Raw genomic sequence first — 13,940 nt, 5'->3', positions numbered from 1 at the left:
ACAGAGCCCCAGACTCCACTTGGCTGCGTTGCCAGGCCAGCTTGTCGATGCTCACGTCTGGCAGCCCGGGCTGCTACAGTCGGGGCTGAGAGCCATTAGGAATCTATGCCTGGGAGATGTTGTATTAGAAATACAACTTATCGCCATGGCACAAAATGCAGGCTCTAGAGGCTCTAGAGGAGCTATTTTGTTCCTGCGCTTTTCCTCTCTACTTTTCCCTCAATTACACTTATGAGTCCACTTCTCTGCCACTGAGATTCCTCTTGTTTGCTGCTCTGCCTTTATCCTCTCACAAACCTGACTGCTGACCCTCTCATCGGCCGCCTCTGCTCTTTATTGGTCTCTCTTACCTTCCTCGTCCCGTCCTCTCGCTCCACATTTTCTCGCTCGCCTATAGCTGCATTTTTCCTTTCTCGGCGGCTGCACGCGCTCCTATGCAGGATGGTAAACACGAAGCACATAATTGCTCCCCGTGGCCCTATGATTTCCTAGTAATTGCCATAACAATGCTTGCTGGTTTGCTAATGCCCCCCCCCCGCTCTTGTCCTTGCCCAAGGTCAAGGCAGATATAAACGCAGGTAGGCAACTTCCACAGACAGACAGTGTTTCTATACAGCACCCTGGGGGGGGGGGGAATGTCTTGCCTGCTCTCTTGATTTGTGCATTGCAGGTCAGCCGGTGTTTGACCATTTTGTGTCTGCATTTGTCAGAAGGAACAACACAATGTATCTGTCACCTGTCATTTTCATTTTCCTCTGCTGCCTCACTGCCTGACTTCAATCCCTCTTCTCGTGTCGGTGTCTGTCCATTCACATACCCTGTTCATAATAACCTGCCCGACGTGTGTGTGTGTGTGTGTGTGTGTGTGTGTGTGTGTGTGTGTGTGTGTGTGTGTGTGTGTGCGTGTGTGTGTGTTCTATACAAAATTGCACTCTGCCGCTCCTCCAGCCAGCTCAGTTCAGCGGCTTGACAGCGTTGCTCCACGGGGACTGCAGCATTTTGGCTGGCGTGTGACATCACCTGTTGCTGTCACTGCAACAACTTGATCATGTCACCGGCACCGGCCGGATGAGAGCGAGACTGGCCTGGACTGCAGAGCGCGGTGGCCTGCCGCAAGGGTGCCGGTGCCAGCGTTGCGCTGCGCTTCGCATCCCCTCGCTGAAGAATGCAAAATTGATAAAAGCTCATTAATGTGTGCAGATAGAGGGGCAAACCCACTGACTACCTCAGCAGCTCCTGCCGTTTTGTTGTGGGGGAATTAATTTAATAACTGCATCAGTAAAGCGCAGTGATCAGAGCCCTAGCTGCAATTTGCATATTAATGTAGCATAGTGCACACTGCCTGCAGTATTTATGGAGGGGTGGGGCTGAGGTGACTGTTTCTAAATACCTTTGCTCTGTGTTGCTGTGGAGGTGACAGGGGTGCGGCCCTGTCAGAGAAGCCAGCGTCTCCCTGGCGAGCGCTAACATTCGCCGTGTAGTCATTTAAATCTTATCTCTGTGTTCCCACTCACTCCTAAGGCTAACGAAGAGCTTTCTATTTTCTAATGGAAGGCAAAAAAACGAAATCACTACAAATCTATCATCTGTGGGGTTTCACTTTTTGATAGAGCTTTCATTTTAGGGCACTTTCCCACAGAAAAACAAACTCTAGATGTTAATGCGTGTGTGAAGAATGTTGAAATCACTTTATAAATGTGTGGGACTGATGATTTATATGATGTTTACAGCCACATGCATGCACATGAATGTTGCATATATCTATATTTAGCTAACATACGCTATATATAAATATAAATAATAAAAGAGTTTAATAAAAGTGAACTCATGTTTTAACCTGGAGCAAATTTCATCACAGACATAGGGACGAAAAATGGAAAAAGAGACAGAGAGACAGAAACACTCTTGAGAACAAAGAGAATCTGTGTTTGAAGCTGCCTCAGAAGAAAGCGGCGCCCCTCATAAAAGCAATATAAAAACCAAGTCTGGGTGGTTGCATAAATTCACAATGATACTGTCTATGCAGTGCCATACATCGTACAAACAACTTGTGTTCCTTCACTGACGACGAGATATAAGAACTGAATCAAACTCCTGCCCACGTCTCGATTTAAACGCAGCACACACTGTTAAAAGCAAAGATTATGCAGGCGGCATAAACAGCAGCTACTGAGGCTAATTTAACGAGAGATATTCAGCAGAAGTGAATAAGTTGAAAGGGAGGGAAATTATGAATATCCTAGTGCAGTAGCACCCTGCAAATATAGAGAAAACACAAAAAGAAGCAGACATATGGATCGGGACGCTTTAAAACAAAGCATTTGACTTACATATATCTTTGTTTTATTTGTGTTTTTGTATTCGTGTGTGTGTAGATCAGACGGGCTGCTCTTAACTGAAGTCATCTGTAATGATCTGCCGAGGCGGGTGTGAATTAGCCCCAGTGCTAGGAGCTGGTTCTGCGTGACCTCGTGGTGCGTTAACGTCTACGCGCTCAGTGCAGGGCACGTAGCGTTTTAAATGGTGATACGGCAGTAATAGTGTAAACCCAGCGTTCAGTACCTAACCTGTGCACTCAAGCCCATTGCTGCAGAGCAGTCCCCGGAGGTTCGCCTCTTTGATCTGAGCCTTTCACTCCCTCAGCACTTCAACATCGTCAAATGGACTTGTGTCTCTTGCCTAGTGTTCTCTGAAATTTGCTAAAAACAGTGAGAGGATAGAGTAAAAGGTAAAAGAAACTCTCTCTCTCTCTCTCTCTCTCTCTCCACCCTCCTCTCCTGTCTTTTGATCCTGTGCGAGGCAGAGAACATCATCTCGTTCCATTGGCACACAGTACAGTAAAGGAGGCCTGTGATCTGACAGTCCTCTCTGCTGACCTAGATTTAACTTTGTCTGCCACTACCTGCCTCCCTCGTCCCCCCTCGCTTACCCCAGAGTCCCCCTGGGATTAGCCCGGCCTACGTTGGGCCTCAAGAGCTGTCCCTGCTCAGCTCTCTGTGCAGGGGCAGCGGAAAAAAACAAGGAGTTAATTACAATCACCCCACAGTCTGTTGTACAGTAACGGTTGGTACGAGTCTGCATTTACAGAATAATAATGATCAGATCCACACATGTTAGCTGATTGGGTGCTCTAATATACTAAACACATATATAATACATATATACTGTATCTGACATACTGTACAGAGTCATATATAATATTTCTAGGGCAAAGAAAACAGTGTGTCACCACCCACACAGGCCACACTACTGTACATACTCTATATACTAGCAGCTAGTAGACACAGATTTGTTTATCCCAAGAATTGGCCAACATTGTATTTACTGACATTGTGGAACCTTGCTAACGCTAATGTATAAGTGAAATGAGGGAGACGTGAAGGAAAAAGCTGCTTCTGATACAGCTCCCATTGATTGAGCGCGGGAAATATCACGAGCACATGCTTCTGTGTGTAATCGGTTGCTTTAAGACTCTTATGTGCGATTGTGTCGCAACTGACTAGTAACTACAGCTACAGCTGCAACCTCAAATACTCTCAGATAAATGTATTTGTTATTTTGCCTGTGCTGGAGGCTGCAGGTTGGAAGGCAACGTGGCTGATGTCACAAATCACATTTATAATAGGTCTCACACAGAGGAAATTGTCCATCACAGATGATCAGGCTCATTCTGCTAAGCCAAGCAGCTGCTTCTCACCCCTCTCCTAATCTGTTGTTAGCCTATAAAGGGCTCCAGCCTTGGTTTGATGCTTTCATGGGCGACGATTGGTCTCTAGAACCCAGACTTGCCTTTTGTTTCTAAGTGCAACTGTGCAAACAGTTTTACGTAATGGTGTGTGTGTGATGTAAATGTAATTAAATTTGTAGAAAGTGGTCTTTGGCTGAAATTCAATAAGGAGACAAGAGACAAATCGTTGCATAGCTGCAACGGAGGAAATGGAACTGGTACCAATTTAAAACCAAACTTGCCCCTTTTTGCAAATGAATGAACGTACTTGAGCAGGAAAGAGACAGTATTTATTCAAGCAGTCATACAATAGGTCTGACAGAAAGCTGTACAGTTGTAATCATCTTTGTGCTACAGACATTTTGGATGTAGTGTAGCAGTTTTACCCCCAACAGCAAAAACATTATCAGTTGCATGTGAAGTTTTACGCTTTACTGATCAGTGACATCACGCTGCTTTTGCTTTTGGCTGCTCTTAGCCACACGGTGTATAATTGCTAAACATTTTTCTAGCCTTTAGCAGCACGATACCAAAAGTGTTTCATTTGTTTTCCTGGGAACTCTCTTTCTTCCACTTATTAAACTCTGCTTGCTCATAGACTATCTGCCTGTGGATGTACTGTATGTACTGTACGAGTCAGACCGGGTTTCCTCCGACTGCATCGCAGTGTAATTACAGAAAAAGATCAGGGATCCAGGAGACACTGCGGTCCGGTGTTCATGGTAAATCTTTACTGCCAGGATGAGGTGTACAAGGTCAGGACCCTGGGGTTATAAAACCGAATCACCCACTTTACTGTCCTTCACAAAACTGTAGCTAATTAGATTAGGGATGCAAGCGCTGAATCAATAAAAGCTCAAAACACAATCAAAAAGCCAATTAATGTGCAAGGTTCTCTGTGGAGTTAAGTAGAGTAAAAATTACCTCCCCTCTCACCAGCCTGCCATTTCATCTCCACACCCCGGCACCTCCGCGCTCCTTCCGAGTTGGAACCTGAATACGAAATGCGGGGCGAAATAAGGAAACCCGAGCGCGAGTTATGCTTAATCATGAGGAAACAAACATCCAAAGCCCTGTTCATAGAACTCGTGTGTCACCTCCAGGGGAAGAGAGTTTGGGAAAAGTTACTTCATTGTGAATGTGGGGGAGAGTTGATGAAGGATGGCAAACTGAAACTGCAAATTAGCAGATCAGGCAATTTATATAAGTGCAGGTGTTTTCTGCATGGAGCCTTTTTTTGATTGAAAGGAATCCAGTAAAATGCATGAAAAGACAATTGTGTTTCCACCAACATATACCATTTCCCTTGCCTGATTAAAGTGAGACCTGGGTTTCCCACTGAATTATTGACTTGCTATTTCTATCAGATCTTGCCTTTGAAACTCACCTCTGTGCACTGGATCATTTCTATCTCTGCCACATCTGCACTCGCTATTGGTTCGAGTAAAATCACACTGAATTTTTGCATCCTGCCCATGAACAGTAATGCATAACAGTGTTACTGTTATGTATTAACTGTTATGTTGGTTACTCCATTTTCTCTAAAAACTGGCTGAACTAAATGTTCTGGCAAAGTCGATGACTACTAACCAAAAACGAAAACAAATCTATACAAATCAGTCACATAAACACTGTCTGTCTAAGCTCTACAGTTAATCTATCTTCATGCATTCTCATTCTCTCTCATTTTTTGTGTGTATTAGATGACTGTGCTTGATTAAATCCTTATTCAGATCAGACCAGTCTGTTTATTCAATGTTCAGACATCTGATCATGTAAATGATGCAAAACCTCAACCAGCCCATTTGCAGTAGTTTAGTTCAGTTGGATTAAACCTGAATCAAATGTTACACGAAACCAACAACTGCTGTAATCATTCCTCCATTAGTGTCGTCTCTGTTGCAGGTGTTGCACAGTACGATATTACGGCTTATGTCACATCTTATTTATCCACTCATTTAGCGCTGCTAAGTTTTCATAGCAATGCATTCCTGAAACCTCCCCGCGTACGTGGGTGCACACATGAATCTTGACACGAGTCCAGCAGGATCTGTTGAAGCCTGTTCAACTGGACATTTTACTGATAAGTCATCGCCATATGTGAATCCTGGCTTTGAAGCGTTCACACTTTGAGGGACAGCTTTGTGATTTTCAGCTCCCTGAATCACATCCTTCACTCTTTTCACTCCACTTGTTTTATCTTTACTAATATAAGACGGTTTTGAGAAAGGCTGACGAGGTTGTCCTGATAAGTAGTTCTTAACCGGTAATGATCTGACAGATATGAGGGTAAAATCCTTTATAATCATCTGATGCTTCTCCTCGTGTCTGTAATCTGTATTTTTATTATCCCTACACCAACTGGCCCTTGGCTCCAAATAGCGTTTGGCACAACAACACTCTCACAGGAGCTCACTGAGCTAATGTTTGACTCACGAGTGCTGGAGGCAGTGGTTACAGCTGGCAGCAAAGACTTGAGGTAATTGATTTTTTGATGAAAAAAGTTGCCAACAAAACTTTGTTTTTTTTTTCTCCTAGCCTGCTTAATAATGACATCGTATTATTTTATCTCTCTCGCAGCAGAACACGAATGCGGGAGAGACTGTAATTAAAAATGAAGAGATTACATTTAAGCGATTCGATTAAGTAATAGTGAGGGAATTTATGTACGAGACATTTTACCCTATACATTTATTTATTATCAAACCCGGCTTTTTAATGTTTTGTACTTGGACAAGTTCAAATGGAGGCGAATGTTTTATGACTCACTTGCGTCTGTTGTTGATTCCATTTAGTTAGTTCCAGGTCCAGTGATTACACCATTAGTGCACAGTCATTACGTTCCTTTCTGCTGTCTGTTGAGATAAGGTGGGTGAGAAGTGTTTGTATGTTTTAATCAGTCATGGTGAACCTTAAACCATTCTGTATTACAGAATCTCCTGCCTTCTATTTAAAGATGATCTGCTAAACAGTTCCTAACGGTGAGTAACCTTCCACATTGCCAAAATCTGGCTTCAGGAAAGTAACTGCAGGTTAGTGAACAATGTTGTAAAGGATTACATCATTCAAACTATATAAAGAGTTGAACTTATTGTACAGACTACTGCTGTATTTTGCTCTAAATGTCAGTCACCGTGTATGAACTCATCAGGCTTTTGTTAAGCTCAACACTTATTGACACTATTGATTGAAATAGGCCATCTAGGATGAATAGAATCGCCATGGCTACGCAAGAAAAGAAAAAGTGGCACCCCGTATTTTATTTGGTGTCTTGACCGCCACAGCTTCTGCAAAGAGCAGATGCACCCTCACTGTTTTTTTAATGAAAGGAGGAAAATGACAGCGCGGCGGGCTGCTGTATTTTGGATGAGGAGTCTCCTGCGCCGCGAAAGGGACGCCGGCGTGGCTGCGTGATTACTTTTTCAGCAGCAAACAATGCAAAATGGAATGAAGGTCTGCAGTTTGGAGACTTTGATGTAAGTCTCCCACTGTGTGTCTGGTGTTTGCACATTTCCCTGCAGAAAGCAAGAAAAGCTGCGAGACTAACGAGATTAAAGCAGATCTGAGCTCGACACGTGGCTCTACCTGTGAAGACTGTCTCTGCTCACATGTGCTGCTTCTGCACCTCCATTTAACACGTTGCCTCTGCTTTTCCTGTTTTTTGTTCTGTACCACCTAGTTATCGCAAGGCTCTAGTGAAGAAATGGTAGTAGTTAACAATCATAGTCTTATGTTCTAGCTGCGCTGGGACTCTCTATAGGATAGTTCTGTTCTGTTCCTCTCCAGTCTGTGAATCTGATTGTGAAGGATGAAACATGGGAGCACCTCTGGAACATCTGCTCTGGCTGGTCTGTTTAAACAGCTAATGTTAATAATTGATATGAGGCTCAGACTGGAAGGTGCTGAGTCTGATTCCAAGTTAGAATGAAGCCAGCTGCCCGGCTGTCATTCTCAGTCCAACATCAACCTTATTTTATCATAAGTAATGTTGATACATTTTGTTATTTCAAAAATATCACGATGTTAAGCTGAAAACAGCTACAACTGAATTCTAAACACATTTCCTTTATTTGCACAGAACTCATGCCGGCTTAAGTCAACAAATAATAAATATTTGTGTATCATCTTCATTCAAGGAGAAATATAAAAAAAACACTAAACATTACTTATAACAAAAGAAAAATATACATCACATGTTGGTCTTTTGAGACACACCCATCTTGGGAGAACACACATGTACGTTTGTTTTTACATCACAGGCAGTTCCTCCGTTGCCGACCACCTTCCCTAAGTACAGTGAAGGTCTATTTGAAATGAAAAGTGACAAAGAAAGTCATAAATCTGATAAAGACCGATATTTATTTCTCATCACAAATAAAAAAGGAACCATGCTTACTCATCACAGGAAGAAAACAAGGAGAAGCGCTCAGTCTTTGCACCGTTACCGACCTGGCTGCCAGTGTTTGTTTGAGAATGTGAATAATAGCACTCTATGAAGATTGAAATCCCTAAAAAAAATCCAAGCCTATGCCCATACACTGAAGCCCCTACCCCACACCCCCCCCACCCACAACCTGTGTCAACCTCCACTCAGCTCCGTTAATCCCTCCACAACAATGATCACAGCGTTTTGAGTGGCTCAGTCGACAGCGTCTCAGTCCCCTGAAGTCTTAATAACCTGGAACAGTGTGACGTTGTAGAGCACCTGGTGTCCATTATTCCAGGTGTACAGGACCCTCTCCCTGGGGTTGTAGTCCATCATGGAGATGTGAGAGTATTGATTGTGGAAGGGGATGTCTGTGTATTCATAGGTGGACGTGTTAGTATAGTAGGCAAAGTAGATCTTGGCACCAGCCAGGTGGGAGTTGGTGACGTAAAGCGTGCCGCAGATCATGAAAGACTCCCCGGCGCTGCGTTTGGGGAACCCCGTGTCCCACGTCTGCAGCACTTCCAGGCTCTGGGGCTCCAGGCGGCTGATCACAATGTTCCCGGCGTTGGGTATGGTGGTGTAGACGGCCCACAGGCCGTTCTCGTCTGCCATCAGGTCGATGTCGGAGGAGCCGCCCCAGGAGTAGGGGAAGGTGTTGTTGTAGCCGGCGCCGCTCAGGCTGCGCTGCACCAGCACGCTCCGCGAGCGGAAGTGGTACTTGATGATGATGTTGCTCTGGTACTTGTTGTAGTACAGCGAGCCGTTGTAGACCACGTGGCCGGTGCCCGCCCAGGGGTGCGGCAGCAGGTGCTGCACGAAGTTCTGGCCCTTCATGAAGTCGTTCATGGTGCGGTATTCCAGGACGCGCCGGCCCTTGAAGTACCCGTCCATGGACCAAACCTGGAGGGACAGCAAACCAACTTATTTGGGCAGAGAAGGAAAAAAATACTGGAGTGGAGAAGTTCTCCGAGTGCCTGCAGGTGGCGGTGACCCATAGAGTGAGCGCGTTGTCCATGCTTGTTTTAGCCTGACTGCAGGCCTTCATACATGATTGTGTGTGTGCGTGCGCGGGCCCATCGATCCCCCCCCTGCGCGTAGGAGGGAAGACGTTGCCCGCGGTTTGCAGCCGACCACTTCTGCTGCTCCCTGCCCTTCCCGGTCCACATTTACAGATAATCAATCCATTTAGCAGCTCTATCTTTTTCCTCAAGCACTCTCAGCGGATCTCGCCGCCGATGCGGCTCCTCTCTGACTGCATGCCGTTCCCTCAGTGCTGCCACCAAAGCGCAGGTCAGCTTTTAATTGAATCAATTAAACTGCGGCCGGCTCCGATATTTATTTTAGCCCTAACGTATCGAGGAGAGCTCTTTTTATTCATAACACCGTTCCCCATGTGTTGCCTTTATCCCCCCCCCCCCCCCCCCCCACCCCCCCCCCCCCCCCCCCACCTCGGACTCGGACCCATTTTTCTTGGCAAATCGAAGCCGTTGGGGGGGGGTGGGCACGGCGGCTGAATTATGGAGACGGGGAGATTATGGAGCATTAGGCGTTGTTTTTTCTCCCGCCTTCTAAAACGAGCCCCAGGAGCTGAGCGGGAGACAGGAACCGAGCCAGACCGAAGCTGGAGCACATGCTCCAATTTAGCTGACTCCTCAGCGACAATGATGCTTCCCAAATATGATTATCGTGATTGGTGAGGGTGTTGATGGGACGCTGTTGATTTATACGGTTATTAATACAATTGATGATTGAGCTACTGTATAAGGCTGTAATGCGATTTCGCCAAGTCAAATGATTGAGGACATGGATCGGGGACACTCAATCATAGGAATTGACCTTTTCTGCCAGCTGTATCTGTTTAGCCTGCTACGACTCAGCGTGGAGATGAAAAGGCCACCCTCATTGCTCCTCTTAAACTTCATCAGTTTCCATCCCTGCCTGCAGATGGCTAATAATGCACCCCTGTGCTTGCCTGCATCCAACAGGCAGGTTTTTTTCCTACCCGTGTCTTTTCCTCACGCTCGTCACCGCATGAAACCGCGCGTCATCTCTAATCAGCTGAGGCCATTACTCCGTCATCGGGGTCCAGAGCATCTCAGTGCACTCCTGGCAATTACCTTTGGTGATTCAGAAAACTTTACTCCAAACAACTCGTTTGTTTTTCCAGTGGTGATGGAGTGATTAATCAGCTGGAGGTGCAGTGATGGAGTAAGACAGGGAGAAGGGAACGGGATGCTATCCATCAGTGACTCAGCTTTGCATCCCCATCTCTCTTGCTTTGTTTCCGTCCTACTCGGGCAAAACAGCCAATCAGTCACTGGAGTATCACGACAGCGCTGCGGCTCAGGATGTTTCCTTTCACTGAGCAGCTGACAGAGTTTGGTGCGTTCTGACGATGACTTTGGTTCTACTCTATCTTCTCGGCTGGAATCTAAAGTCGGATTAGGGAGTAATAGTTGGCGGCGTGTAGGTACCGAGGGACTTACCCTGTTGTCTGAGCTGGGGATCATGGTGTCGGTCATCCAGGAGCCGAAGCGCGAGCCTGATGCGCGTACCGTGATGGGATAACTGACGCCAGTGAGCTTGCCACAGCCTGGGGGGTCACAACAAGAAAAGGCATCTCTATCTAGGGACCTTTACTGTCTCACAGCATATAAAGCAATAGATGTAACATCTCTGTATATAAACTAATTATTTTGTTATAATTAGTCAAAGTTTAATTTCTTTCTCCTCAGTCATCAATGTTCATATCTGGGATTTTGTTAAATTGTCAGTTTAGAGTATTACACATTAAACCAGAACATGATAAATTATTCATTTCTGACTTTCTAGGCCAGTTTTCCTAATTTATGCAGATAGTTTGAGCTCTGAGCCAAGTCATGACAATGAGTAACACTGACGGTCTCAGTTATGTCATTATTCAGTTACAAGTTGTTTCTTCCTTGCTGTAATTCAACCTCTAATTATGTAAGCGATGCACTAATAATGTTTAATAGTGAGCGTGTTTTGAATGGTGCATTCAAGGCCACGTGTCACACCTAGTTTTTGCATGCAGGAGTGGAGCCTGGTCTCCAGCAGCAGGACTCTCTGGCGCAGCTCCTCGTAGTCGTAGGCTCCCATCTCCTCCTGTATGGCCATCAGCACCAAGGACAGATTCCGCACCTCCTCTCGGAGGCGCAGGATCATCTTGGCGTCGGCCTTGTATTGCTCCAGCACCGGCAGCAAAGGGAGTAGCTGGGTCACCTTGTCTTTCAGCTCCTAGATGGAAGGAAACAAAGCGGTGGCGGAGAAGATTAAACCCCGGGAAAAAAAAGAAAGCGGGGGGGGGGGGGGCATGCAGTGGTACCACTGTACAGTGGGCCTGTGTGCGGAGGAGCTACAGTAGCCTTTCAATCTGTCGTTGCTGCTTCCGGTTCATGACTCATCGCTCAATCAAGCTCATATTGCAGCCGGGTGCTGGTTCATGTGTTTGATCCCTCAGTGCCTGGATTCATCACGGGCGCAACAGAACCGCTGACTCCTGACATTTTGAGGAGACCCATCAGAGTGTATTCCTTTTCAACCTGGTCATACGTTCGACACCATTACCTCATTTGGTGCCTTGTTTTATTGCTGTGCTCATCATTATTAATTTGCGCGGGCGCGTTCTTTTCATCGGAGCCGCTTCGCGAGATGTATTTTTGTACTGTTGGGTGTAAACTTTGTGCGTGACTCATCATATGTTTGGACAATATGTTCTGGTGTGGGAGGCGGCGAGCGGCATAAACCGGGCCGCCTGCACGCAGCGCGAAGGGCTCAGCAGAGAAATAGGTGTATCAATAAAGTGTGGCCGCCACAGGAGGGGCTGTTTCCTCCTTGTTAAGGTTTATCGTAAATCTGGTGATGGAGCAGCTCTCAGGCCTGTGGCGCCACATCATAAATCTCATTTTCCCCTTTTCAAGCTGTGAAAATTCCGTCTCGTTAATCTCCCACACTCTGCCACCGGCAACTTTGAGCCGCGTGCATTCATCAGCTCCGGTCAAATCCTGTTTTTTTTTTTTAAAGACGTTCTTTTCTTTATTGGATTGAGGATTTGCATTCCGACAAGTCCCGTCGTATACAGTAATGCTTACTGTTCTGCATATTTTAATCATCTCAGCCTTTTCTGATGAATTAGCTAATTTCATAAACATCTTCATCCTACGCTACCTCCACTGGAATAGCTTTCATAAAACACACTGAAAGGAAAGAAAAAACACTCCTAGTGCTGGGACAGGATCCCAGCAGTAAAGCACACTTAGCATTTACCATGGCACCTTTTAATCAAACTATTTTATGGTCCATCTAATATCTATAAGAGTGTGAGGAATGTGGGGAAACCTTGGGCGAGACAGTATGACAGCAAGACAAAGAGGACGACTGATAATGGAATGAGACTTGTACAGATTAGATGGGAAAAATGTGAATATATGTGGCTGTTATCTAAGAGCAGACAGCAGAATGTAAAGTATATAGAGAAGGAAAGAGGCCAAGTAATGAGAAGGGGGGGGGGGACTACTCTTCCACAACCAGGAGGTTAATAATTCAGGAGCATGTGAATTTGCTCAAATTTTTCCTTCGACTCGGTGATTTACAGATCGGGCGTTTATGCTTGTGCAGCGTTCTGTTGAGTCATACGACGTTTTATTGCGTGTGACGAGCGAGAGGGATTGCAATGCGTCTGGCGAGGAGAGAGACCCCCCTCTCGCTCGACAGTAATACACACCGCTGTACGGGGGGGGGGGGGGGGGGGGGGGGGGGGGGGGTGGGGTGACGGACGGCCAATTACCTGAAAGCCCTTTAGATTCAGACCACGGGGGTTATCGGAGGCCACCTTCAGCTTCCCGTCCACCACTTTCATCAGGCTCTCCGTGTTCCGCACGTACTGGAGATCTCTGTACGTCCGCAGGTCCAGGACCTCCATTGACTGGCTGATGTTCTGAACCTGTGAACCATGCAAACACATCGAAGGATGCTCTTGACTTTCCGTGTAAGACCAGTTCAACATCATGTCAGGCCAGAGCTTTACACCAGCCAGTTAAACAGCAGGCTGACGGCGAGGAACCAGCAACTAGGACACAATGTGATAAAAACAAGACTCAAGCTCCTGGAAAATAAACCCGGCTCGTTGCTAAATCTCAGCTCTGTGTGTTTCACTGTTCCATTTGGACTAAGTAGCCAGTTGCCCACTCTTTGACAGCCCACTCCGCTGCTGCATAACCGGCCCACTGTTTCATACTCCCCCTCATCGCCGGCACGACGCGCCGAACCGGGCCAGAACCGATGTGGTGGCGGACCGATGTTATGTTATAGGAGGCTTACAGATACATATGTCCCCGCTTCCCACGCGGACGGACGCCCACGGCTGAAAAACGGCCGAGCGCGCGGGCGATATATTTATTCAAATCACTCCCAACACAAACAAAAACACACTCCCGACTTTCAAAGGTCACAGTTTGGCATGAAGTCTGTTTTGCACCAAATGCCTCGCTTGCCTACTCTTTGACAGCCCACTCAATTACTTTGTGTCCAGCCTACTGCTTTCTATACCCAACTTATCTCCCACATGCCTCACAAACTGGCTCGGATAGATTTGCTTGCAAAACAGTTTTTTCTACCACAATTAAAGCTTATTTGATGCCAATACAGATGGAATCGATGAATAAATGCCTCAAATTGAACTGTCCCCACAGCCTGGGGGTGGAAGCAGTTGAAGGGTGACCACCTCAGGGTTTGTTGAGACTCCACCCTCTGATCCACACACAC

At 46.1% G+C, this 13,940-nt stretch overlaps 1 protein-coding gene across 2 annotated transcripts in view; it reads right to left on the bottom strand.

Annotated features, from left to right (window-relative positions):
• Positions 1-7,776: 7,776 nt before the first annotated feature.
• olfm2a (olfactomedin 2a) overlaps positions 7,777-13,940 on the bottom strand; it is a 32,023-nt gene continuing 25,859 nt past the window's right edge. For both annotated transcript variants that reach the window (XM_029159018.3, XM_029159016.3), the window contains exons 3-6: positions 12,964-13,119; positions 11,195-11,414; positions 10,643-10,749; positions 7,777-9,056 (exon numbers count right to left, since the gene is read on the bottom strand). In XM_029159018.3, the coding sequence (XP_029014851.1) occupies positions 8,382-9,056; positions 10,643-10,749; positions 11,195-11,414; positions 12,964-13,119 (1,158 nt within the window). In that variant the 3' untranslated portion in view covers positions 7,777-8,381. The remainder of the gene's footprint in view (positions 9,057-10,642; positions 10,750-11,194; positions 11,415-12,963; positions 13,120-13,940) is intronic.

Source organism: Betta splendens, chromosome 8 (assembly GCF_900634795.4).
Source record: "Betta splendens chromosome 8, fBetSpl5.4, whole genome shotgun sequence".
Taxonomy (NCBI): domain Eukaryota; kingdom Metazoa; phylum Chordata; class Actinopteri; order Anabantiformes; family Osphronemidae; genus Betta; species Betta splendens.
Note: the sequence above shows the minus strand (reverse complement) of the source record. Positions and strands in the feature narration are given on the sequence as shown.